The following is a 27,280-nucleotide window of genomic DNA, read 5'->3' as shown; positions in this document are numbered from 1 at the left end:
AACATAAAAATATACATAAATATACATGGTGTGCAAGAGGACAGAAATGAATAATAGACTACTTTATAGCAAATGAAAAAGCAGCAAACCTCTTCCTAGAAGTTAAAAGAGGACTAGAAATCGACGCAGATCATTATCTAGTGCAAGCAAAACTAAGGTTTCCACCAAACCGGCTATAAAAAATACAAAAAAAATAAACAAACTAGAGAAACAAAATCTAATTACAAAGTAAGACTACTAAATGATTCAAGTATAAGAAATTTATACCAACAGAGGATTAATAGCTACTTAGAAAAAATACACGAAAATGAAGACATTGAGAAAGAATGGAATAATATAAAAGAAATTATTGCATCAGCAGCATATGAAAGTCTAGGAACACACAAAAAATATCATAAAAATAAAAAAATGGGACAATGAAATAAAAACAATAATTGAAAATAAAACGCTGGCTTTTAAAAGATGGTTACATAGCAAAAAATAAGATGAAATTGAATATAAAGAAAGATGAGCAATAGCCAAAAGAGAAACCAGAAAGAGACACAGAGAAAGCTGGGAAAAATTTGTATCATACCTAGAAAATGACACACACCCAATGCGTAAAAAACACTAAAACACATGAATGAGGATATAAAAGAAACTGCAAATATAAATTGTGAAATAGATGTAAAAGAATTCTTGGATCACTTTACAGATCTTTGGACGGATAATAGTGGCATTAAAAAAATTATACCAGAAACTTACAAAATACTTCAAATGATATAATAACAATGAAAGAATTAAAGGACAACCTAAATAAAATAAAAAATGGCAAATAGCAGGAGAAGATAAGATAAACTCAGAATTGTATAAATTTGCTGGCAAAAAATTTCATCAAAGATTACTAAAATTTTTAAATAAAATATATACAAATGGACAAATACCAATAGAATGGAATACAAGCATAGTAATACCTATATTTAAAAAAGGGGATAAAACAAAACCTGCTGACTACAGAGGTATTAGTTTATTGAATACATGCTACAAACTACATAGCAGAATACTTAATGAAAAACTGAAAATATACAGTGAAAAAATATTATTAGAATGTCAAAATGGATTTAGAAAAGAATGCTCTACAATGGATGCAGCTTTCTGTTTAAAACTACTCATAGAAAAAAGAGAATTTAATTTGGAAACTCATCTTTTGTTTATAGATTACGAAAAAGCATCTGACAAAGTAAAAAGATATATACTGTTTGATATATTACAAAGAATAAATATACCTAATATTTTAGTACATGCAATATTGAATATATATAAAGATAATAAAATAAAAATAAATGAAAAGTTGTCTGAAAAACAATGTATAAACCAAGGAGTAAGACAGGGATGCTCTCTGTCTCCAACACTTTTCAATATTTACATTAATGAAATATTAATACAGTGGAACACCTTAAACAAACAAGGTATAGAATATAAGTTAAGGGGATAAAAATCCCTTATTGTTTTTCAGCCAGTAAGCGAAACTAAGATCGAAAACTACGATCTGTAACGTTTCATGCCGACGAACTGTCAGCGTATCCAAGCGTAAGTGACCACTTGGTAGTGCCACACCACGGCAACTCGTTGCAAAGGTGGAGCAAGCTCCCTCACTGTTCTTGATATTTTCTCATAATGTAAAACACACAGCTCTTAAGAGATGTAGTACTGTTTTACATTATGAGGAGAGGTCACTACCCATACCGATTTCAACCTTTTTTGAGGTCTCATCAGTGAGTAGCTAGACCTAGAATATCAGAGTTTAAGTGAAGAAAACTTACATACTTTTGCTATACAATTGACCGAAAGGTGTGTCACTATATTATAGTGACTATAATACACACTATAATATAGTGTCACTATATTATAGTGTGTCACTATATTATAGTGACTATAATACACACTATAATATAGTGTCACTATATTATAGTGTGTCACTATATTATAGTGACACACCTTTCGGTCAATCGTATAGCAAAAGTATGTAAGTTTTCTTCACTTAAACTCTGATATTCTAGGTCTAGCTACTCACTGATGAGACCTCAAAAAAGGTTGAAACCGGTCTGGGTAGTGACCTCTCCTCATAATGTAAAACAGTACTACATCTCTTAAGAGCTGTGTGTTTTACATTATGAGAAAATATCAAGAACAGTGAGGGAGCTTGCTCCACCTTTGCAACGAGTTGCCGTGGTGTGGCACTACCAAGTGGTCACTTACGCTTGGATACGCTGACAGTTCGTCGGCATGAAACGTTACAGATCGTAGTTTTCGATCTTAGTTTCGCTTACTGGCTGAAAAACAATAAGGGATTTTTATCCCCTTAACTTATATCAACCTCGCCAGAAAAAAAAAAAAAAAAAAAAAAAAAAAAAAAAAAAAAAATTAGCCGTTTTGGCTTTTCTTCTAAGGTATAGAATTTTCCGGAATAACAAAATAAATACGCTATTATTTGCAGATGTTCAGGTAATAATATCAGATAAGGAAGACAATTTACAAAGAGCAATATATAATTTAAACATTATAGTAGAACAGTTTGGAATGAAAATTTCCATAGATAAAACTAAAACAATGGCATTTTGTGGACAAACTCCAGTTAGAAGCAAAATAGTTATTAATAATAAAATAATAGAACAGATAAATATTTTCAGTTACCTTGGATGTGAAATATCATATGAAGGAGAAAAAGACATAAAATGAAAAATTTTTTTACAGATTATAGGCCTGATAAATAGAACACTCAACCCAAATATAGTACAAAAAGAAACACACTTGAAAATATACAATACTTGAGCAGTGCCCACATTATTATATGGCAGTGAAATTTGGGCAATAAACAAACAAGATAAACAAAGAATAAAAACAAGTGAAATGAGATTTATGAGAAGAACTGCAAAATACACATTATTAGATCAAAAAAGGAATGAAGACATTTTAAAAGAACTAAAAATAAAATCAATAGAAAAAACTAAACAATTATAAACAAAAATGGATTGAACATGTAAACCGAATGGCTAACACCCAATATCCTAAACAAATACTAAAATATAAGCCAACTGGAAAGAGAAGACAGAGTAGACCTCAAAAAAGGATATTGGATGGTTAATGAGACTGGAACAGACCAATATGGTCTACATAGTTCACCCACAGTTTGTGGATCTCTGCTTGGCATCTTGCCAAGAATAGTCGATTCATGCTGAAGGGGAGAAAGAAATTAAGGACCTACGAATTGGTTGCCAACACGCGAAATCATGTGCTTTAAAGGTAAAATTTTCCAACTGTTATACAAGCAACATAGTTAACTACAATGATCATAAAAGAGAAGTTAATTTTCCGACGTGTAATAATAAACAACTCATCCCACAATACGGACTGATTACCCTATCATCGGAATGGATTCTCCTCCTGTTGACATGCACAAAAGTGTCGAAGGGTCTCGAATCTGTGGGCGTACTACATCCGTAATTAGTGTTATGATGATGATACTTCTTTCTGAACTTTCCAAGCTTTAATACCAACTATTAGCAGTTAAATTCTGCATATTCCATCATGAAAAATAAGTTAATTATCAACTGTCCACTGCATACCTATTTTAGATTGCTGTTGCAGTTAACCGGTTACTTCACAGTATGATTGAGCACTCCATAGAATAAAATGATGCATGCATTCTCATCCTCTCACTGGTCATATTCCAGCACAACAAAATTAATGACAATAGATAAAATAGGGATTCGTAATGACTGCCATTTCCCATCTCACTTATTTTGATTGATTACTTCATGGAGTAGTTGGAAAGCCAACTTTTTAACATCATTTTCCCTAACCTCATATCTTGAAAGCTGATGTTACATTTGTAGTCTGGTCCCACTCTGAAACAGAATTACTTCTGTTTTTGGATAGAATAAATTTCTTATACCACTGCATCAAGTTCATTATTGAATGTGGATCTAATAGCAGTCTTTCCCCTCTAGATACTTAGTAATCCATAACTCTACAGGAAGACTTCCTCCACTAGCAGGAATATCCACCCAGCTTCACATCACCACCTTTCACTCAAGACAGAATATTATCAACTCTTGTACACAGAGCATGTGCAATTTCTTCTTCAGATTCCCTTCTATCAGAAGTGTTAAAAAAATATGAATTACTCTGTCATCAAAAGCAGGCATGGCCAACTTCATTCTACACGATGGCCAATATATGATGAGTGGTAGTGTCACGGGCCATACACTTTTAGACAGAACTTAAATTCTGCAATTCTTAAATTCAAGGCAAAAGTTATGTGTATTGAATTACTATATTTGTTAAATCATTTTACTATGGGAGAACAATATAAAATATAAGTTGTTAAATTAAACTTAATTGCATATTTCTGTAACCAGAGCAGAGCAAGTGACTTTCAATGATGTGTTACTCTGGAGCACATAGAAATCTACCACTCCCACTATTACAACTCGCACAGAGAAGCAGTAGATTTTATAAATTGAGTCTCAAGTCAGCATTTTGATTCCGTGTTGAGAATATAAATTTTTTCCATCAGAAATAATGAATATAACTAGTATATCAATCAGAAAATCTGTGGTCGAAACCAATAGCTAAATTAATAATACATATAATTTAATATAGTTTTTATCATGCTGCGGGCCGCACAAAATCACATTACAGGAAACATGCAGCGGGGGGCCTGTTTTGTTCACCTATGATCTCAACATCATCAAATATCTACCATGTACCCTTAAGGGGTGTACAGGATATGATAGTACTACATGAAAAATTTACATCATTACCAACTTCCTATCTAATTTTCCTCCAAATCAGTCTGTTACTTGTCAAGACTCCAACATTACCAGATCTAATATTTCAATCGTCTAAGGCACTTTGTACCGTATATATCCATCTATATCTTGGTCTTCCTCTGGGTCATTTTCCTGCCAACCTGGTAGAGAACACTTGTTTTGCTAATCTTTCCTTGCCCATTCTGTTTAAGTGACCATACCACCTGAGATTAGCTCTGCTAACGCATTCCTGGATGCTGACAATGTCAAGTTCTTTCGTAACATCCTCGTTTTTAATATGATATTGCCATTGATGCCAACTGTTCAAGCCTCTAATCTTTCTCAGGAATCTCATATCTGCGGTCTCTAGTCTTTGGTCAAGTGTTTTACTTCTGACCCAGCTCTCAGATCCATAAATTAAAACTGGTTTGAACACTGTCTTGTATACAGCTAATTTAGTGTTCCGACTAATTTCTCTCATATTCCATATGAATTTATTCATTTGACTTCCTACCATACCAGCTTTCTTGATTCTGTCGTCCATCTTCACTAAAAATCGTGACTAAGTAGCTGAAATGGTATACTTGTTCCACAGGTTCTCCATTCACAACACAGTTGACATTTTCAATGATTCTGCTTATTTTCAATGTCTTTATCTTTTTATTGCTGACCTTCATACCATATCTATTACAACAGCTATTCAATTTAGTCAGAGAATCTTGCGGATGTAGCAAATTTATTTAGAAGTATAAATCGTCCGCATAAAGCAAAGAGCTGACATTAACATCTCCAATTTTGATATCATGTTTAATACCACTTTCCTTCATAATGTGATCCATATAGATAATGAATAACAGAGGGGATAACGTACATTCTTGTCTCACACCAGATTTAATATTAAACCATCTTCTTGTACTTCCTTCAATTCTAACTGCTGACTTAGAACTCAAATAAAGACTAAGTATTGCTTGATATAATGCCCCATTGACACCATATAACTGTAGCGTATTGAATAGCTTCTCTCTTGGCACCTTGTCATATGCCTTTTCCAAATTGACAAAACTTAAATACAGATCTTTGTTATATTCCGATGATTTCTCCACTATTTGTTGTAAAGTGAAGATCTGATCCTGACAGCCTCTATTTGACCTGAATCCAGCTTGTTCATCACCAAGCTTTTCTTCCACAATTCTTCTCAACCGTTTCTCAAGTATACTTGCATATATCTTACCTGGAACACTCAGTAGGGATATACCTCTGTAATTCTCACATTCAGTTTTATTTCCCTTTTTATACATGGGTACTATTAGAGCTCTATTCCAATCATCTGGAATTCGTCCCTCTGTCCTGGCTTACTGAACTATGCAGTGCAGCCACTGTAAGACTTTTACACCACCATATTTCAGCATTTCTGGTCGAATATCATCTACTCCTGCTGCCTTTCCACATTTCAAGTCTTTGATGGCTTTTTCTACTTCAAGTATGGATATGTATTCCTGACTGCATGTCTGGTCAGTGTTTTTTTTTTTTTTTATCACTGTACTGTCATCACTGCTTGTTTCATTTAGCAAATTTTCAAAGTAATTACTCCATACTTCAAGGATATCATTTTCTCTCATTTTCATGTCACCTTTATCATCTCTAACTCCTTTTACAGCACTCTTTCCTCCATTCCTAAGCTTCTTCAACAACCTCCAGAATATTTTGTCACCTTCTGGATATTTATTTTCTATATTCTCGCCAAAGTACTCCCATGACTTTTGTTTAGTTACTTTTACACAGTGTTTCACTTTCTTACATTTGTCTCTGTATTCTCTAAGAGCACAAGCTGACTTATTTGCCAGGAACTTTTGATATGCTTTCTTCTTTTCCTTCACTGCCTCTTTAACTTCCTGTGTCCACCATGGAGTTCTAATTTTTCTATCCTTGCAGACAACTTCACCACATGCCTCTCTAGCTGAATCAATCAGGGTTTTCTTCAAGGCTTGCCAATGAATCTCCAAGGTTTGGTTCCTGTTCTCAAACTCTTTCATTTTTCTTCAATAAGCTTTGTGTATTTTAGTCTACAGTTCACATCTGAGAGCTGCTCAACTTTTATTCGCTTTAAAACTTTCTTACATGTTATTCTTTTCAATATGAAATTCAATTTTATCCTGCTCAAGACTAAATAGTGATCACTTGCAATTTCAAATCCTCTGTACACTCTGGTGTCCCGCACTAGGGGGAAAACATCACTATCAACAATAACATAGTCAATGAGACTTTTCTTATTCCTTGCCTCTTTTCTCCGTGTTAAATTGTGCACATTTTTATGTTAGAACATGGTATTAGTAATAACCAATTCATGTCCTGAGTAGAAATCCAACAGATATTAGCCATTATTATTAGATTTGCTCTTGTCTCCAAATTTTCCCAAAACATTTTTGTATGTCTGACAATCACTTCCTACTCTGCTGTTTAGATCCCCAACAAGGACTAACTTTTCCTTTTTCATTGTGTCAGTAGCTTTCTCTAGAGCATCAAAAAATTCCTCCACTTCTACCTTAGTAGAACCTTGTGTAGGACCACAGGCACAAATAAGTCTCATTGTCCAGTTCCCCATTCTGATATTTGCCCAAATCACTCTACTCGACACTGCCTGCCTTTCAAGAAGATGAGCCTCGTATTTTGTGTTGAATACTATGCCCGAATATAACATTTTGTATTTATTGCTCAGAAGGATCTCACCAGTTTTTGTCTTTTTTGTTTCGGTCAACCCTATTATGTCGTTCTGGTACTTATCTAATTCCTCAGCTAGCTTCATTTCTTTGCCATTCAGGCTTCTTATGTTGATAATATCGATCTTTAACTCTGGTGATGTTGTGTTGTGTTGTGTTGGGGTGTGTTTTCAGATTTGTTCTAGTAAATGACTTTTCGCTGTTCACCCTGGTTCCCTGGTGAAAACAACGGGGTCCTTGTTTAACCTTGTTAAACAAGGTGAAATTTTGTCATGTTGTACCATCATTTTGTATTTTGGTTTAATCAATAGGAATACAATTTGGTCGGCTAAATCCCAAATTGCCAACCCATCCTCGTTCGTTCGGTATCCAGGTAGATACCCAACAGGGTGCACCATGAGAAGGTGAGGATTGGACATTAGGTCAGAAGCCCTGGTCGGTTCTCCGCATTCCTTTAAAGGCTATGTGGAGGTCTCCTCTCAGTTTTACAGCTTTGATCCTTAAGCACCTATAATCTAAAGGATATAAAGAAACCACAATCCAGAAAATAATTTATAATTATTTTCCTCAGCTAGACTATAATGTGATGTGGAGAGGATTTCCATACTCTACCTTCAAAGCACCTCTGAACAATATTTTCTGCAAAACCATACACCACTTTCAAATCAGCATGAAAGCTATCTTCTTTCCTATCATCTACTAAAGATAAACTGCCTCCATTATTTTAAAATCAGATTCGGAGAACACCAAGATTACACAAGATTTCTAGAACCAGAGGGTTGAGTTCAGGCCTTCTAATGCTATCGACACTAGAGTTCAATGGGATCAAACAAACATTATAATGCTACAGTAGATTTAAATTTGATCATCAATTCCTTGAAATGTGTAAAACACTATGTTTCACTATCTTAACCACCTTATCAGCCATTATGGATCAAATATGCATCTTCATACGCTTCGTATCCATCATATATTTCAATGTAATATCAATGGTATTACAATTTTAATATGCGCTTCGCATCCATGATAACTTGGACGTATATATATGTCTTGGCCGGTAGCATGGTTAATCAAACAGACTGGATGCTGATCTCTAAGTTTTAAGAAGTCATTGCCATAAATTCTTCATAAAGACTTTATTTTATCATTTTGAATTACACAACTATACTTTTCATTGTTTCCTGGAACTTTAATAGTGTTGTCGCCTGTTATTAATGAATAGCCTAAGTGAGACACTAACAAGGAAGTCGGTATATCAATACGCATCATATACATACAGTGCACACATACAATACATATGTACGTACGTGCACACAGAGATGCATGAAATGGTTGGAACATAACCTTTTAAGAAATGCAGAGAACCGGCCACAGATTCTGACCTAATGTCCAATCCCCATTTTCTTGCGGTGAGAACTGAATCCATAAGCAGCCTCCAAGTTTCCTTTCCAAAATTTTGCGTTTTCTCAAGTATGCTTGTATAAGTCTTACCAGGAACACTCAGTAGGGAATTTCCTCTGTAATAACAACATTAAGTTTATTTCTCTGTGTATACTCATGGATGGGTACTACGAGTTCTACAACAAATCAAACAAAGCACAATATTCCAAACATACTAGAATCCTTACCAAAAATATCATTTACACATCCACTTTATAAACATCCATGGCATAAATTCCAACATAATGTTCATCACCATTTACAGACATCCAAACCAAACCTCCTCTTCTCAACAGAAACCCAAATTGTAGCTACATCAACAAACACAGCAGGACCATACTTAGAGCTTCGTGCACAGATGCATGAGGCTCTAGCTGGGGCCCCTAAAAATTCGAGTCAATTTAACAATTTAAGGGCTCTAAACAATGAGGAAGGGGCCACAGAGCTCTCTAGCACCTTGGGAAAAGTGTAAGTACCAGGGGGTGAATATTCTGAGTGTGCTAGGTGTGAGGTGCTCATCCACCGAATAGCACCGATATTATATTTTTATTCCTGTTATAGATTCCCCTAATTGTTTTTCCAGACTTTGTGTGCTTCCTAAAAGCAAACACAATATACTAATGCCTCGTAAAGAGGGCACTTTTTGACGTGTAAACACCGCATCACATTTGCAAGGTGAGCTCTGAGACAACAGCACCTAGAGGCTGTGATTGGTTACTGTGTCAATGAATCAACTGAATGTTGTTATCTGTCATGAGTTGCTGTTTTTATTTTCTGAGTTTCATCTGTTTTGCATGCGTGAAGTTATGTTTAGTTTCTTATTTATTGGTTCTTTTGATGCACCTTGTTTTCTTTAGATTAATAATTAATCCCATGTCTAAGCTTCTGTTATAAATTTCAGTGACTAAGTTTTGAACATCATCTTCAGATTCAGCTATAAGGACTATACTCTTTAGTAATTTAAGTATGCCTCTCGAATATAGAATTTCTTTTAATTATTGGTTACTTATATATCCTGAAACTTTTTTTCCCCACTTTCACATGGTTTTGGTTTCAGTGGAAAGTACACATCTGCATACCTGAAGTTGTTGAAGTTTCTACCCACGACTTTTAAACCTTTCAGTTCTGAAATAATTTTAAAATCTTGCTCACTATATATATTATACAGTAAGGGTGATAAGACACATCCTTCTCTTACTCCTTTTTTGATTTCAAAGTTGTCAGAATATGTATTTTTATATCTTATTGAGGCCATTTGATTCCAGTATATATTTGTAATTATACGTAGATCTTTTCCTTTTAACTCGTTATTCTGTAGGATATGTACTAATTTCTTGTGATCTATTGAATCAAATGCTTTGGTGTAATCAATAAAACAACGATATATGCTTTTCTGGTTATCAAGGCTTCTTTCACATAATGTTTTCAAATTGAAAATTCCTTCTCTTGTACCATTGTCTTTTTGAAAACCTGTTGAGTGTCTTCTATTTCTACTGACAAAGTGCTTTTTATTCTTTCTAGGATTATTCTCAGTAGCAATTCTGTAACATGGCTTATTAAACTTATTAGTCTATATTCTGAACATTCAAAAGTTCTTGGAATTTTGGGAATAGTGACAAAGATGGATTTCCTTAGATCATCAGGGATGTATCCTGTATCATAGATGTTATTAAAAATAACCTTTAGGTCATTAAATGTGTTTTCCATTTACCTTCTTTAATAATTCGATAGGGATAGGATCAGGGTCTGGTGTTTTACCTGTTTTCATTTGACTTAGAGTGTATTCTATTTCTTCACATGTAATTGGTTCACCATCCATATTTTGTATATCTGGTGTGTCTGTGCGATCAGAGTTAAACAGTTCTTTTTCATATTCTTTCCATCTTTTTATGATATCTTGTGTCTCTAGTAGCATTTTTCCATTTTGATCTTTTATATAAAGATTATGGTTGAAATTTTTCTTTTTATCTGTCAGAGCTTGGATTGACTTATGCATTTCTTTACTATTGTGTTTTTTGTTCAATTGCAGTATTTATTTACATTTTTCATTTAGCCACTTGTCTTTAGCCTTCCTGCATTCATTTTTTATAATTTTACTGAGTATTCTATACTGTTGTGTGCTTTTCTTTTTTTGTCTTTCATTCATAAATTATAGTAGTGATTCAGTCATCCAGGGTTTTTTCTTATTGTATTTAATTTTTGGAATAACCTCATTAGCTGTCTCATATATTGCACTTCTAAAATATGACCACTTGTTTTTAATTTCCTCTGTGTTACAAAGTATATTGTCTTCTGTTTTATATCCTACATGATCTAATTTTTCCCTAATTTCTGAGTTAAACAACATTATGTTGTCAGGTATATTCAGAGCTGTCAAGACAGCACACCCAACCAAAATAGGCACGTGACACCACTGGTAAGTACAGCCCTGAACCAGAGTTATATGCTATAGTAGATTGAAACTGGATGTGATTTGTGCTGCCATTGCTCTGTGATTGGTCTGTACCGTCAACCCAGGTCATCAATGGTATGTGGCTGGCCACCGCTTGCACACTGGTACGTCTGTTGATGGTATACTCATAGTAGACCCTTGATACGGTTGTCCTTGAGAAGGTAAACACTTGAGTAATACAATGATCTGTCTTGTGCTGATAACATGTCCACAATCAGTCATTAAGATCACATTTACCCACATTCGTCGGTTGCAATAAACTGTCGGGATGGTGAACAAGGATCGATTTTTTCCCCTTTTCTTCGCATTGTCTTTTCTAGTGCCCCAAAAAATTCTCCCACTTCATCCTCAGAATAACCTCTGCAGGACCACAGGTGCAATTGTCCGATTTTCCATTCTGATATTTGCCCACTTTATTCTACTTCATATCGCTTGCCACTCAGGAAGATTATTCTTGCATTTAGTGTGGAGTACTATATAGCTACCTCCTTTTTTTACTAGATCATTATTATCTGAACATAACATCTTGTTATAATTGTGTTGTCAGTATACCTAACACATAAAATAGCTGCAATTTAAAATAGTTTATTACTCAAGTAGGTTTGTGAAATTCTTGTTTCACATTATCAGAAGAAATAAATGAATAAGCTAAAAATTAAAATAAAAATCAGATTACATACAGATTAGATTTAAATTATTTTATAGTGACTGTTACCTGTATGATTTTTATTTTAAATATTACCTTATTCACTGATTTCTTTTGATGATTGAAACATGAATTTTGTGGAACTAGTTGAGTAACAAACCGTTTCAAATTCCAGCTGTCATATGTGGTAAGAATACTGGTAACACAACTATATTATGTCTGCACTCCACAGACTCTTGAGTAATGATAATATTTTTTCTCTATGTTAGTATTTTATTAGTTTGTTTCATAACCTTGTTTAATTGGCATTTTTGATGTGCCTAATATTGTTATTTATGTTAAAATGAATTGTAAAGTAATACAGATGAATGTTCTTTATTGTAATTCACAATTGTCAGGTGTAGTGATATTTGTCCATCACGAAGACATTCTCTCGCTCTTTTTTTTTTTTTTTTTTTTTGCTAACAACGTGTCATCCATTATTACTTAACTTCTTGCTTTCTGTTTAGATGGAATGTTCATGCCCACAGAGGAGATTAATTGGTGACTGACAGCCGATAGAGAATCCGCTACCTGGGTAATGGAAGGAAACAAGAAGAGAGAGAGAACGGCAGTTTGAGAACACAGACCAGAGAATTCTACTTTAGGATGTTTTTAACAAAATGCGACAGTAGGAATATATTAACAGAAGATTCCAAAAAGAATCAGGCTTCTGCCAATCACTAGCCTTTATTAACTCTGTTGATTGACGTCATTAACAGCTGATTCTGAATAAACCAATCAGAATTCTGAAAGCATTCATACGTCTGCAAATCGTTGGCAGGCAGGGCTGTCCATCTCGGGGGTGCAGTGGGTGCAATGCACCCGCCCCACGATCGAGTGGGCACAGTTGGTACACATTTGCGGAAATGTATTTTTTATTTTATTTTTTCTTCTTCTTCTAATTTTGATTATAACTAAAGGAATTTCGTCGACAGGGTTTTAGGGCCCCTGGTAATAATAATATCTGTGTGTTTCTCTATTGTATTAGTGTTTTGTGTTCAGTAAACGTAATGTTAACCTGTTATATTTCTAATGTTTTTTTTTTTTTTTTTTTTTTTTTTCCCTGTGCCAAAATCATTTGCAAGTAAGAGGTTTTACAATACGTGTAAAATCTCTTATTTCGAATTCTTTAATTTTTACCTTTGAAAAATATTTTAGGGCCCTAAAAGGTTTCTTGCCCACGGGCCCCTTTATAGAGAAGGCCGGTCCTGTTGACAGGGTAAGTTAATGGATTAATATTTTGAGCGCTAGACCATAAAAATGTCCGAAAATAAAAAAACGACTGTCATATTCTTCAAAATTCAAGTTAAAAGTCATCAATTGCACAAAAGAATATGGAAATAAAGCATCAGAGAGACAATTTGGACCTCCTCCCACTAGAGAAAACAGGAAGAACAACTACTCAAGGTGCCAAAAAAGAAGGGGGCCTTAAGAGGAAAACCAGCAAAATGGTCAAACTTGGAGCAGAGGCTTAAGACTTGGATTATGGAGCAGCGCCAGAGTGGGATATGTGTGTCAACCAAGCTTATTCAATATGAGGCAAAAAGGTTTGCAAGAGAAATGAACATTACCTAATTACTAAATATACTTTGAATATTTAAAAAAATATCAAATGTGTTCTGTTTTATGTTTAAAATATTGATTTCTTAATTTTGGGTTTGAAAAAGTAGGATTCATCTTATACACAGAAAAATACGGTATTTTATTGGAACAAGTGATGGAATTATGAAATCTGAAACTATAAAGTGGCTTTAATTGAAGAGGCTCTACTTTGATAATATTTATAAAGTAGTAAAAGAAACTTTTTTCTCTGGTAAGGAATTTATATTTTGTGCTTTAATAAAATTTCTTTAGGTAAGAATATTTATATGCAATGAAACAGCGAGGATGACTGGAACATGTAAGCTAATAAGTTTTATATTTTGAGAAAAGGCCTAATAAGGAACTGCCTCTATTGCTTGTAGGAATTTTTCTGAAAAATAAAATGCTCAGTGAGAGAATGAATTTATACCTTACAGATAAAGGAGCCCCCCCCCCCCCCAAGTATCTCCACCTTGACGTAGTGGTGGGACTTGCATGCTTCGACAACCCCGAGAGCTATGCCAGTGGTGGTGCAACTACCAGAAGGGCCACCCAAGCTGCACAGGTCTTCATGGGGTAGGAGCTAGACTAAGAGAGATACCCAGGAGAGGGGAAACTGATAGTGGGCAGCAGCAACTACCAGTACTGGCCTGAGGCTGACGACAATTGATGTTAGAAAGGCTCATAACCAGAAACTTACAAGCCAGACCAATTTATAGGACTAAGGGTTGTAACACTGCGATGTGTAAAGCAAGGGGAAGCTACCACATTAATATCCCTAGAAAAAGCAGCATGGAAACTAGAAACAATCAAAATGAGATCGGTGATGGAGCCTCCACGAGAGGAGTCATGCCCCAGCAGGGGAAGAAATCAGGCTTCTCAGATCGTAAACCAGCGAAACCCTAACCTAATACAGACAGAAAGAAGCAGAAAAATTATACAAACATAGGAACATGGAATGTGAAAACGCTATTAGAAATGTGAAAACTTTAAAACATCAAAAAAGGAAATGAATAGGCTTAATATAGACATACTGGGAATATGTGAAACAAGATGGCAAGATCAAGGTGGTTTCTGGAGCGATGACTACAGGATAATATTCTCAGGAAAAGAGAGAGAGGAAAAGCAGGGGTAGCAATAATACTTAAGAAACACTTAGGCAAGAAAGTAATTACAACAATCAAACACAGTGATAGAATCATGGCAATTAGCATCCAATCCGAACCAGTAAACCTGAACATTATAATGGTCTATATGCCTATGACAGGACAGAAAGATGAAGAAATAGCTGAAATGTATGAGCAAATTGAAGATATACGGAACATATTCAAACAAAGAGACAACGCAATCATAATGAGAGATTGGAACACAATCGTAGAAAAAGGAAAGGAGGATAAAACTGTAGGAAAATTTGGATTAGGACAGAGACACGACAGAGGACAACATCTAGTAGATATCTGCAAACAGAAGGAATTAATAATCACAAACACAATATTCCAAAGGCACAAAAGAAAAAGATGCATCTGGAGACACAAATAGATACCAAATTGATTATATAATGGTTAAAGAAAGATTTAAAAACCAAGTCAAATTTAGTAAATCCTTCCCAGGAACAGATGTTGATAGTGACCACAACCTTGTATTAATGAAAACACAATTGAAATTCAAAAAACAACAACATACAAAGATCAACATATTGAAACTAAAAAATGAAAACATTAAAAGACAATTTCAGGAGACCACCAAAAAAACTAACAAGAAAATGCAAAGAAAAATACAAACAATAACGAATCTATATATATAATGAATTTATTGGAATCAATAAAAAAAAAAAAGACAATATCCTAAAAGCTAGTAACAAAATACTAGGAGAGAGAAAAGCAAAATATAAGAAAACCATGGATAACTGAAGAAATATTAGATTTAATGGCGAAAAGGAGCCTATACAAGAATACAAAAAAGTAGAACACAAAGAAAAATACAAGAAATTAAAAAATCTGACAACAAGAAAATGTAAGCAGACAGAAGAACCGTTTAATAAAGGAATTCTAGAAACAGCTTATAACCAAATAACAAAAATTACCAACAAACTGAAAAAGGCCACACATAATAATGTCTTAATAGATGAGAATGGTAAACTAATTATTTATTCTGAAGAAATATTACAAGAATCGAAAAAATATCTTGAACACCTGTATCAAGGCGAACACCTGTATCAGGAAGAAAATGACACAGAAGCTAAAGACAATAGTGGATTATTAATAATAAAAGAAGAGTTTGAAAAAGCACTTAAAGACTTAATTCTTGTAGTAAGGCTTATACGTTGGTCATACATAACTGGTAATTAGCTTAAGGAATTAACAACGCATATAACGGATATTAATTAAAGCAAACTTTTGTTTTAATTAATATCCGTTGTATGCGTTGTTAATTCCTTAAGCTAATTACCAGTTAAAGACTTAAGCCAGAAGAAAAGCCCAGGAATCGATAACATCCCAAGTGAAGCCCTTCAAAATTTGGATGAAAAAAAAAAAAAAAGAGAGAGAGATATATTTGAACTACTACTACTTCTCTCTTCCATCATCTATGTGGATGATGATGAGGCCGAATGAACTCTTTCCACTTCTGTCTGTCCGGGAGAGTCCGAACAATACTGCCGAGTTTGGTGTCGCTTGTTATGATTTGGTTTTCAGGTCCTCTTTTATTTTGTCTATCCATCTAATTCTGGGCCATCCTTTGGATCTTTCACCTTCCATCGTTGAATTCAGGGCTTTAGATGGTAGTCTTTCTGTTCCCATTCTGGTCACATGGCCAAACCATCGCAGTCTTTGAATATATTTGAACTAATAGCCAAAATTCTGTATTTTTCGATAGATAACGCACCCCCCCCCCCAACATTGTCATCAATCCTTTTGCTGTATAGATAATGTGTATGCACCAACTAGCAGTAGAGTTAGGAAGTACAGACAGAGAATGGAGGAATTCTTTAAAAACACGTGCATTGCTAGTAGCAGTGGTCGACATGGAAGACAGAAGTACCTCGGAGAAAATCCTACACAGTGCAGTTCAAGCTTGAAGTGGTAGAAGTAGCAAAGGAAAAACGGAATCGTGAAGCTGTAGATTATTCAGTGTTGGAGAAAGTAGTGTTTGTGAATGGTGAAAGGCTGAAACAGTCCTGAAATGTTTACATACGAGGAAATGTGCTATGAGGTTTAGAAGGTGCTTGTAGCCAACCATAGAAAAAAAAACTGTTTGATTGGGTTGTTAATGAAAGAGCTAAAGGTACGAGAATATCTACTGTCCGTGTGTTGCAGGAATCGAAAAGAATTGCACAAAACGATAATATAAAGGATTTCAAGGCCTACCCATCTTGGGTTTTTGGATTTATGAAGAGAAACAATTTAAGTGTGCGCTCCTCCACTAGTGTTGGACAAAATTTGCCGTGTGACTGAGAAATGAAAGTAGCTAAATTTCGTTTGTTTCTGAAAGAAAACTTGTGTGGGATTGATGCTTGTCACTTTGGGAATAGGGATGAGGTTCACGTAAGTTTTGACATACCTAGTTCTAGGACTGTGAATCTGAAGGGAGTAAAAGAGGTTTCAGCTGCTGCTACAACAGGGCATGAAAGGTCTAACTTTACTGTGGTTCTCTGTGTAACTGCAGATGGTTCCAAACTGCCACCGATGGTGGTTTTCAAAAGAAAGTCTGTTCCAAAAGGTTTTGATTCCAAAGATATTATTGTTACTGCTAATGATAAAGGTTGGATAAATTCCGAGGTTATGAAATTTTGGTTGAAGAATGTGTGACAAAAGAGAAAAATGGCATTTTTCAACCCCAAATCTTTGTTAGCGTTGGATTCGTGTAGGGCACACGACAGCAGAAGATAAAACAATTGCAAGCAAGTATTCCAAATTGGCCGTTATTCCAGGTGGTTTAACAAAAAAAACTCCAACCGCTTGATCTTGCAGCAAATAAACCATTCAAAGCCAATTTGTGGGCTAAGTGGGAAGACTGGATGATGAATGGCATCCATGAATATAACAAAAGAGGGCAGATGAAAAGAACGTCATATAAAGATATAGTTACGTGGATTGTAGAAAGTTGGGCTGCTGTAAGTGAAAACTGTGTTAGAAATGGTTTGATTAAGCACAAGGGAATGCAGTGGTGTCTGGTGACGATGATTATGCAGCTGAGAAATACCAAACGAAATTTTTAACGCAACTGATTCTTTCAATATTGAGTCTGATGAAGAATTTTTTGGATTTGAATAGTGTAATGTTCAATAAATATTAAGTAATACTTCTACCTTAGTTTTGTTATTACATTTGATTTACCTCTCATACCTTTCAAATGTATACCATGCATGTTCATTTTTAATGAATTTAGACTTTTTTGTATAGATAATGCGCGCGTAATCTATCGAAAAATACAGTATATGAAAATGGAGATCTCCCAGAAGACTTCACAAGATCCCTAATAATACCAATCCCCAAGAAAGAAAATGCTCTCCGATGTAACCAACACAGAATAACAGCCCTAATTACACACATTAGCAAAATCCTATTAAAAATAATACAAAACTGAATATATAAAAGAATGGATTCACAACTAGAGGAAGACCAATATGGATTTAGGAAAGGAAAAGGAACAAGAGAAGCAATACTAAGTCTGAGAACTATAATCGAAAAAAGAATGGAGCTAAACCAAAAAATATATATGCTTCATGGATTTAGAAAAAGGATTTGACAAAGTTAATTGGAAGATGATGTGGAATATTATGAAGAAAAGTCACACTGACTATAATGATAGAAGTGTAATCAAACAGATATATGTAAGATAAATGAAATACATAAGAACAAATAATAAGAAAGAAACTGTACATATTAGAGTAAGACAAGGGTGCATATTATTGCCCTTGCTCTTCAACATATATATTGAAAATGCCATAGAAGTTAAAGAATAAACAAGAGCAGTGGCATAAAGATTGGTGGAAAGGAAATAATTTGCCTCAGATTTGCAGATGATGTTGCATTCATAGCAAAAAAGCAGAAGAAGACTAAAAAAGTTAATCAAAACAACAAATGAAATATTTAATAAATACCACATGAAAATAAATGTTGAAAAACCAAAATTCTACTGGCAAGCAAGAAACCAAAGATCATAAAGAAAATTAAATTAAATGGGAAAGAGATAAAACAAGTAAAGAATTACAAATACCTAGGGAGTACAATAAATGAGGAAGGAAGATCAAAAGAAGACATAAAGATAAGAACAGGCATAGCAAAAAATCAATTCAATAAAATGGAAAAGGTATTAAAAAAGTCTAGAATTAAGGAAAAAACTTCTAAAAACTTATGGAGTATAGATTTATAGCAGCGAAACATGGACAATGGGAACAGTAAATATTAGAAGACTGGAGGCATTGAAATGTGGTGTTGGAGATGAATGCAAAAGATAAAATGGACGGACAAAAAATCTAATGAAGAAGTGCTTAAGGAAGTAAATGGACCCCAAACACTGATAAAGACATTAATAACAAGAAGAGACAGATGCATTGGACATCTCTTAAGACATGAAAGTCTGACTAGAAGAATAATAGAAGGCAAAATCAAAGGAAAAAGAGAAAGAGGAAGACCATGGAAAAGATACTTTGACCAAATAAAACAAAGCACTGGACTAAAAACATACTACGAAATAAAGAGGAAAGCAAACAAAAGAGAAAAATGGAAGGAAATGCTGCTGAGCTACCAGTCATAAGACTGATGCAATAGAAGAAGATAAAGGGGATCTCAAAAGTTAGTGTTATTTTTGAAGGCCGCAGACCCAGTTAGTTTTATAGTTATTAATTTAATTTACAATGTATATATAGTTTTTAGTTTCATTAAATGTATATTTCTTTATTTGGTCTCGAGTCAATCATTTCCTAGATTCTAAAAACAACAGAATTACAAGTCACTGTACCAAGTTCAATCTGATTGGATTGAACTCTTGTATATTTACTTAACACTCTGTGTAAAAAAAGTCTCTTCACAGAGATATAACATAAATGACATAGCTGATGTGATTCTTAACAGCCTATTATGTCAATCTGGTACTTATCCAATTTTTCTGTTAGTTTTATTTCTTTTCCATTGATGCTTCTTATGTTAATGGTGCCAATCTTGAACACTGATCTTGAGTTGGAGTTTTAGTTAACTTTCTGCTGTTCTTCCTGGTTCTCTGATGAAAACAGCAGGGGCCTTACTTAGCAAGGCAATGTCCCATTCAGCATGAGATTTTATCATGTTATACCATCATTTTGTATTTTGGTTTAAGCCAATGAGAACATAATTTGGTATGCTAAATCCCAAACTGCTAGTCCATGCTCATTTGTTCAGTATCCATGTAGATACCTACCTATGGGATGCACAAGACAGTAAGAACTGAATATTAGGTTCAAAGCCCTGGCCTGTTCTCTACATTCCTTAAAAGGTTATGTGGAGGTCTCCTCCCATGTCTACAAATGAAAATTAATATTCTTATTAAAAACAACTGAAGCTTACCAGAACACATGTATAACAGCTGCACAAATTTGAGGACGGGTGTTGGAATGCCTTCCACAAGAGGTCAATAAGGGCTGCATTCTGAAAAGATATTATGTTATCATATAGCAAGTTGCAACTTTAGCTAAAGTTGTTTTAGCTACAGCTTCAGCTGTAGTTAAATATATATATATATATCACACCCACTGCACATCAAACAAGCATGTTTTTTAATCTATTAATGTTTACAGGAGCGTTTTGTGTTTTGAAGTGTTTCAGTGATACTCACATAGAAAACTGTCACAAAAGTAATGCTCTTTCTTATTTAGAGTGATTAAAAACAAACAAACAAAAATTTCATTTTAAAAATATATATTACAAGAATTAGCCTTCAGCCTCCTGTATTGATATTTATTATACACACAGACATGATTTTATATTCCTTTATTTAATTTAATGTATTTATTTTTTGTGCAAACCCTACTCACAAAAGGTTGTAAAATTCTGTTACAGACATAGAACTTTTTAAAAACCACTTCAGGAATCTATATAAGCAAGATGGTGGTCTCCCACTAAACAATGAAATTTACCTAAAGATGTTCAAACAAAATATCCATGCTCACAGGAGATTCAAGCCCATATCATGTTAATGATGCTGACACCTGATAATGAAAACCATCACCACCTAGACATCCACAAAAATTCATGGCAGAGTGGGATTCAAACTAAGGAATCTGTTGGAGGAAGAGAAGAGATTCACTCAGCCAACCAAACCTAATATTTAACAGCTTATAAAAAACAAATAGAACTGTCACAACAATTTGGTTTTCTTGTTGCATTTGAAGATCATGCAATTACATATAATATAAAATTCTTGTGAAGAAGAAAATGACAATAATATTCAAAAGTACAGCAGGGCACTTGCAATAATTAATCAAGTTTTTAATCCAACATAATTACAAAGGCATACTACAATTTATATGCATAAATGAAGAATCTATCTAGAAGTGAAATGGCATAGACAACAGTAAATGTGGGGATCCAAAATCCTCAATGGCAGATTATTTTCATTGCCTAGTGTAATACCACCACCTTTTTCATTGGATGCCTTAAGTTGAAGAAAAACTTTTGTAGGGGTTTCACATATATCACAGAGTAATGTCCAGTTCACTTTTCTCATAATTTCTTCAAGCATACAATATGAATGACATGACTTTTTCAGGAAATGAAACATATACTAAAATATTAATTAAAAAACTTCAATCAATACCTTCCAATATTTCGGCAATGTTACATTGCCATCTTCTGGAAACATAAAACTATGATATGTGCATGCAGGAGCTAACAATGAGCAAATGAGGTTGAAGAAGGCAACTGGCGTTGGTCCTAGAGTTCCAAAGGGGCCCCCTAGTGGGCTAAATTGGGTTGTCTTGGATGATGTTCTAAGGATGCAAGCTTCCCAAATTTGTTGAGATTTGGGAAGTTTTTAGAGCTGAGGCTGATTCCAGGAACAATCTTTCATATTTATATTTGCTACGGTGTAGTAAAGTGGCTTTCTTCCAGCATATTCTGTGGTGGGTATCTAGTGCATGGGCTGCAAGTCCTGAGTGGCTGTATTGGTGAAACTGGAAGTAGGCTTTATGTTTGGATATCCTGATAATAGCTGTCCTGCCTGTTTGGCTGTAGTAGGACAGTTTACAGCTGCAAGGGACCTGGTATACTCCAGGTAGGTCTAGGGAAAGTGGCTGGTCTTAGGTGGAGTGGATAAGGGATGCCAATTTCTTATGTGGTTTGTAACTGGTAGTCAAGGTCATATTTTTTTTTTAGAATTTTTGTGAGATGTGCCCTGGATATACAGAATGGTGACAGATTTAATGTAATCTCTGTTAGGAGGGATTGGGGGGTTAACTGGTTTTAATATTTTCTGGATTTTTGGGGGTTGTAGGAAGTGGTTGAATTCAATAGTTAGGGCATTAACAAGTAATTGTGTTTTAATGTACACATTAACACAAGTTAATGTGTACAAGTAATTTGTACACATTAACTTGTGTACAAATTCCAATAAAAAAGTATGAGAGGTCAATCAACCTCTAAAGGCTATAATTTTTAAACAAATATTTCATGATCTAAACATGAAATATTTACACACAATCAATTGTGTTAATTTATCTTACGTAACAAAAACATTTTTTAACTATCAAACTTTAAACTTCCCAGACTATTTTTGACCTTTATTGAGGTCTCTTCAATGGAAGCCAGGCCCAGAAGTGGAGATACCAGGCAGAAGCAATGGGGAGGTCATCTTTCGGCCTGGCTCCCACTGAAGAGACCTCAATATATCTCAAAACTAGTCTGGGTAGTGGCCAATCCCTTAATGCATAACATTATACATATCCGCAAGGAAATGTGTTTTGCATTATGGGAGATACTGAGATAGGAGTGATGTTAGCTTGGTCCACCTTTGCTACGAGTTGCCTGTGTTGTACTACCTTACCCCAGTCCTGAAGATATTTTCAGGAGCAAACTTTGTTTGCTCACACTTGGATAAAGGATTAAACTAAATTTATTATAGTCTAACAAAGTGAAAAATAAACTTTCAACATCTTTCTCTAAATCCAGAGTAATTTAATAAAAAGATGGCACACCTTTTGGCAACTCCTATAGGTAAAGATGACCTCGCCATTGCTTCTGCCTGGTATCTCCACTTCTGGGCCTGACTCCCACTGAAGAGAGATCAATAAATGTCAAAACTAGTCTGGGTAGTTGTCCTTCTCGTAATACATAACATTATACATATCTACAAGGAGATGTGTTTTGCATTATGGGAGATACTGAGATAGGAGTGATGTTAGCTTGGTCTACTTTTGCTACAAGTTGCCCGGTGTTGTACTACCTTACCCCAGTCCTGAAGATATTTTCAGGCACAAACTTTGTTTGCTCACACTTGGATAAAGGATTAAACTAAATTTATTATAGTCTAACCAAGTTAAAATAAACTTTCAACATTGTTCTCTTATTTTTTTATTTTTTAAATCTAATCCAGTGAGTCCCAGGAGAGATCTTAGAAACTTCATCTGTGCTACATCTCTCTGTTTCTTTGTTTCAGAATCCAGGTTTCACTTCCAAATTTGAGAGATGGTTTAGAAGTCAATATGTAATTGTAATTGAGTTTCTTTGGTCATTTGTTTTTCCAAAATTTCTTTTAATTATGCCATTCATTCTATTGTAAATGTGTAGTCTTGCTTCGAATTGTGAATCAGTATTGTATTGCAAGATTATATTTCCTAAGTATTTGAATTCTGTAATTTGTTCTATTACATTTTGAATGGTGTTTTGATATTGCCATAGCTTTTGTTTCAGATATTTTCATTTTAAATTTTTTTGCTATTTCATTTAGATGGTTAGTTGCAATTTGGAGTTTATCTTCTGAATTTGAAATTAGTACTTCTGCATATCATCTGCATAAAGTATTGTATTTAGCTGTTTATTATTTGTTAGTTTAATTCCATCTTGGACAGTTGTTTTCCATTCTTTCAGGATTCTGTTTATATAAACGTTGAATAGGATTGGGGATAAGCCACAACCTTGTCTTACGCCTTTATTTATAGTTATAGGTTCTGACAATGTTCCACCTGCAAATTTGATGCGATTTTTTCCCCTCTGTATATCGACTTTTTATTGCTTTAATTAATTTAGGAGGTATTTTATCGTCTTGTAATATTTTCCAGAGTAGATTTCTGTTCAAGTTATCATACGCCTTTTCGTAGTCAATAAATAGAAGAAAAGTGGGCAGGTTAAAATGTTTTCTTTTTTTCTATGATCTGTTGCATTGGGGAGAGGCATCTGTGCATCCTCTCCCTCTTCTAAAACCACACTCCTCTTCTTCTAAATAATTTTCTGTATGTTTAATTAGTTTAATTAAGAAATTAATTATTTCTTAATTGGTCATTTTCTGCTGTTTGTAGTTGCCTGAAAATTTTAAAATCTATTCTTTGTGGTCCAGTGATATCCTGCTATAATAATTTAACATATTTACTCCAATTTTCTTTGCATATACTTCTGGAAAGCTTTTTGACTTTGGCCCGTAATTTCTTATATTGTATATAGTCAGCAGTGTTTTTATTTTGCAGATAGATTTTAAAAGCCTGTTTTTTCCTTTCGATTAATTCCTTGAAGTCATCATTCCAAGTTCTGAGACATTTTTTTTTTGTTTTTCCTTGATTTGTATCCTAAAGTTTCTTCTGCTGCTTTTAGTATGGTTTCCTTTATATTTTTTCAGTCAATTTCAATATTGTTTGTGGTTGGTTTTATTTTATTTCTTATTCTGCTTTTATACACGTTTCTAATACTCTCCTGTTCTAGGAGGTGAATTTTAAATTGTTTATTAGATGTTGGTTCGTTATCTTTTTTTCTTTTGAAGTATATGGTTCTTTTCATGAATTCAAACCTGCTTTCAACATGTGATCATTATCACTTTCCCTCCCTCTAAAAACCCTTGTATCCATGATATTATTATTTAGTTTGTTTTTCCTAGACTTTTTATCCAGGAAAAAATAGTTTGATTATGTTCCACTTGCTTCCCATGTGTACTTATGTATATCTGTATGCCTGAAGAAAGTACTGCTGATTTTTAGATTGTTAAATATGCAGAAGTCTCTTAATAAAATTCTATTGTTATCGATTACTGATTCTCCCTCTGATCCAATGCATCCTGTTATTGGGTTAGCGTTGAAATCTCCCATCAAGATTGTTGCTTCATTAATGAAGTTTTTCATAAAATTCTTCTGTCTCTTCCATCTACTGGTGCATAAATTCCAAAAATATTGAATGTTTAATTCATAATTTTTATTCAAACTTTGTTTATTCTGTCTGATACCCAAGTATAATCTAAAATTTTGTTTTTCCATTTTTTATTGATCCAAATTGCAACCTCAGATGAAGTCCATTTGCCTTCTGGAACTCCAGAGAAGATCATGACATAATCTTCCAGAATTTGAGATCCCTTCTTTTTCTTTTTTGTCCCAGTTATTGCTGCTATATCAATGTTTCTATTTTTTTAGTTCTCTGTTTAGCTCATCAATTTTGTGTGTGACTATATGGACATTCCAAGTAGCTATTTTTAATTTTTCAAAGAGAAGTCCCTGTCCATTAGCCAGGCCAATTCCGATTAAATCCATCCCATTTTTCTTCTTTAGAGCTTTGCAAGTAATTTGAAATTTCCCCTGGATATGCTACAACCTTTCGCAGGGCAAGTTTGGTGGTGGGGCTGCCACCTTAAGGCCTCTGCACCTGCCTTTTGGGAGGGAAAGCAGACTCGCACTGCATGAGATGGAAAAAACACAATATAATAGGAAAGATTCACCCTTAACCCTCAACTACTCTAATAACATTGGGGGAAGACGCAAGAGGAATAACCAGAAAGAAAGAAGAGTAGGGACCGGTCTACAGATAATACACAGATGTACATTACATGAAGTAAGGCATAGTCCAGCCTCCTTTCCTTGATCTGATTTCTGCTCACCTTATCCTAACACCTGCTGTGAACAAGTTACAGCAATCATTCAAGGCATAATCCTCATCTGCTTTCCAAGTCTTGGTTCAAACTAAAGTATACCAAAGCATTCGAAGAAAATAAAATTACCTTAGCGCAAGTGGCTCACTTGAAGTGAGCCACTTGCGCTAAGGCTTCATATAAGGCTTTCACTTCAGCTTCATACTCTGCCTACACCAAAGCATGCAACATATGCAAATCAGTCATTAGCAGATCCAAATCTGATTTCATAAAGACCATCAGCAAACACTTGCCACTGGCTAAGGCCATTGGATGCAATTTCTGTTCTCCTGCACTTCTACCCCCCCCCCCCCCATCATCCTGATGGCACCACTGTTACTTCACCCAAGGATAAAACTGACCTCCTGACATTGCTCTTTTCCTCAAACTTCTGCATTGATGACCAAGAGAAATCGCCTCCTACCATACCAGAATCAAAGCACTGTATGCCTCCTTTAGTTTTTCGACAAAAAGTTGTTCTTAAACATTGTGCTCCAGAATTAAATATCGATCCTGCATCATCTCTACAATCTACTATACATATCTGGTACATATCCAAATGCATAGAAGCAATTTCATATTCATCCTGTTCCAAAAAAAGGTGACGAAAGTCAAGCATTAAACTATTACCCAACTGCAATCACCTCCAAAATAATGGAGAAAGTCACCAATAGCCAACTCCTCCACTACTTAGAGGTCCACCAGTAAGGATTCCACTATTCAAGATCCACAGCTGACCTTGTAGCTTACATCTCCACCACTGGAGATGTGCCATGGAAAGGTTTGGAGAAACTTGTGTTGTCACCCTTGACATTTCCAAAATCTTTGGCTGTGTGTGGCATTGTCATCCACTCAAAAAATTGCCATTCCTTGGTCTTCTTGCCAACCCCTTTAATTTGGTAGCCAGTTCCTATCTAGTTTTCTCTGCATGTCATAGTACAGTGGTGGCAACCTTTTTATGTGCACATGCCAAAAATTTACCAATCGATTTGCTGACGTGCCGGGCTGTTTTTAATAGGGGAAAAATTAATAGAACATTAATCTAACTTAATTAATTTATTTATGTATAAATTTATAATGTTATTCAGTGTAAAATTGATTATTGTATTATTAAGCTGATTTTCATTATGTTGGTTTTGAAAAAAAAAAAAAAAAACATTAGTGAGAAAAATATTTATGCATTGTAAATCCATCGAAGTTAGCTGAGCAAGGGAAGCAGCAGAAGGATGTCAACTTGTCAGCGAAACGCTTACCATATTTACTTGAAAATAACTCGCCCTCGCGTATAACTGGCACCCCTGATTTTACTTTACGAAAAAAGACATTAAAAAGTGTTGCATATGCCAACAGCCATTATACTGCAGATGCAAGAAAAACAAATTTTATTGCATCCCTGATTAAGGTATGGACGCATTTGCAGTCTGTGTAATATATTTCTCAACAAATAGTGCAATTAGAGACAGCTGGAATAAAAACGACACTAACTAATAAATCACCCCCCCCACACACACACACACAGAAACTAATTAAAAACTCT

The 27,280-nt window shown here is 34.5% G+C and overlaps 1 protein-coding gene across 4 annotated transcripts in view; it reads right to left on the bottom strand.

The window, feature by feature from the left end:
• The window catches only part of LOC150095960 (uncharacterized), a 219,608-nt gene that overhangs the window by 19,089 nt on the left and 173,239 nt on the right, over window positions 1-27,280 (bottom strand). For all 4 annotated transcript variants that reach the window (XM_090409130.1, XM_090409128.1, XM_090409127.1 and 1 more), the window contains one exon: window positions 20,214-20,294. In XM_090409130.1, coding sequence (XP_090265256.1) covers window positions 20,214-20,294 — 81 coding nt within the window. The remainder of the gene's footprint in view (window positions 1-20,213; window positions 20,295-27,280) is intronic.

Source organism: Typopeltis vanoorti, chromosome 19 (genome assembly GCF_054136105.1).
Source record: "Typopeltis vanoorti isolate ZY-2024b chromosome 19, IOZ_Tvanoo_1.0, whole genome shotgun sequence".
Classification (NCBI taxonomy): domain Eukaryota; kingdom Metazoa; phylum Arthropoda; class Arachnida; order Uropygi; family Thelyphonidae; genus Typopeltis; species Typopeltis vanoorti.
Note: the sequence above shows the minus strand (reverse complement) of the source record. Positions and strands in the feature narration are given on the sequence as shown.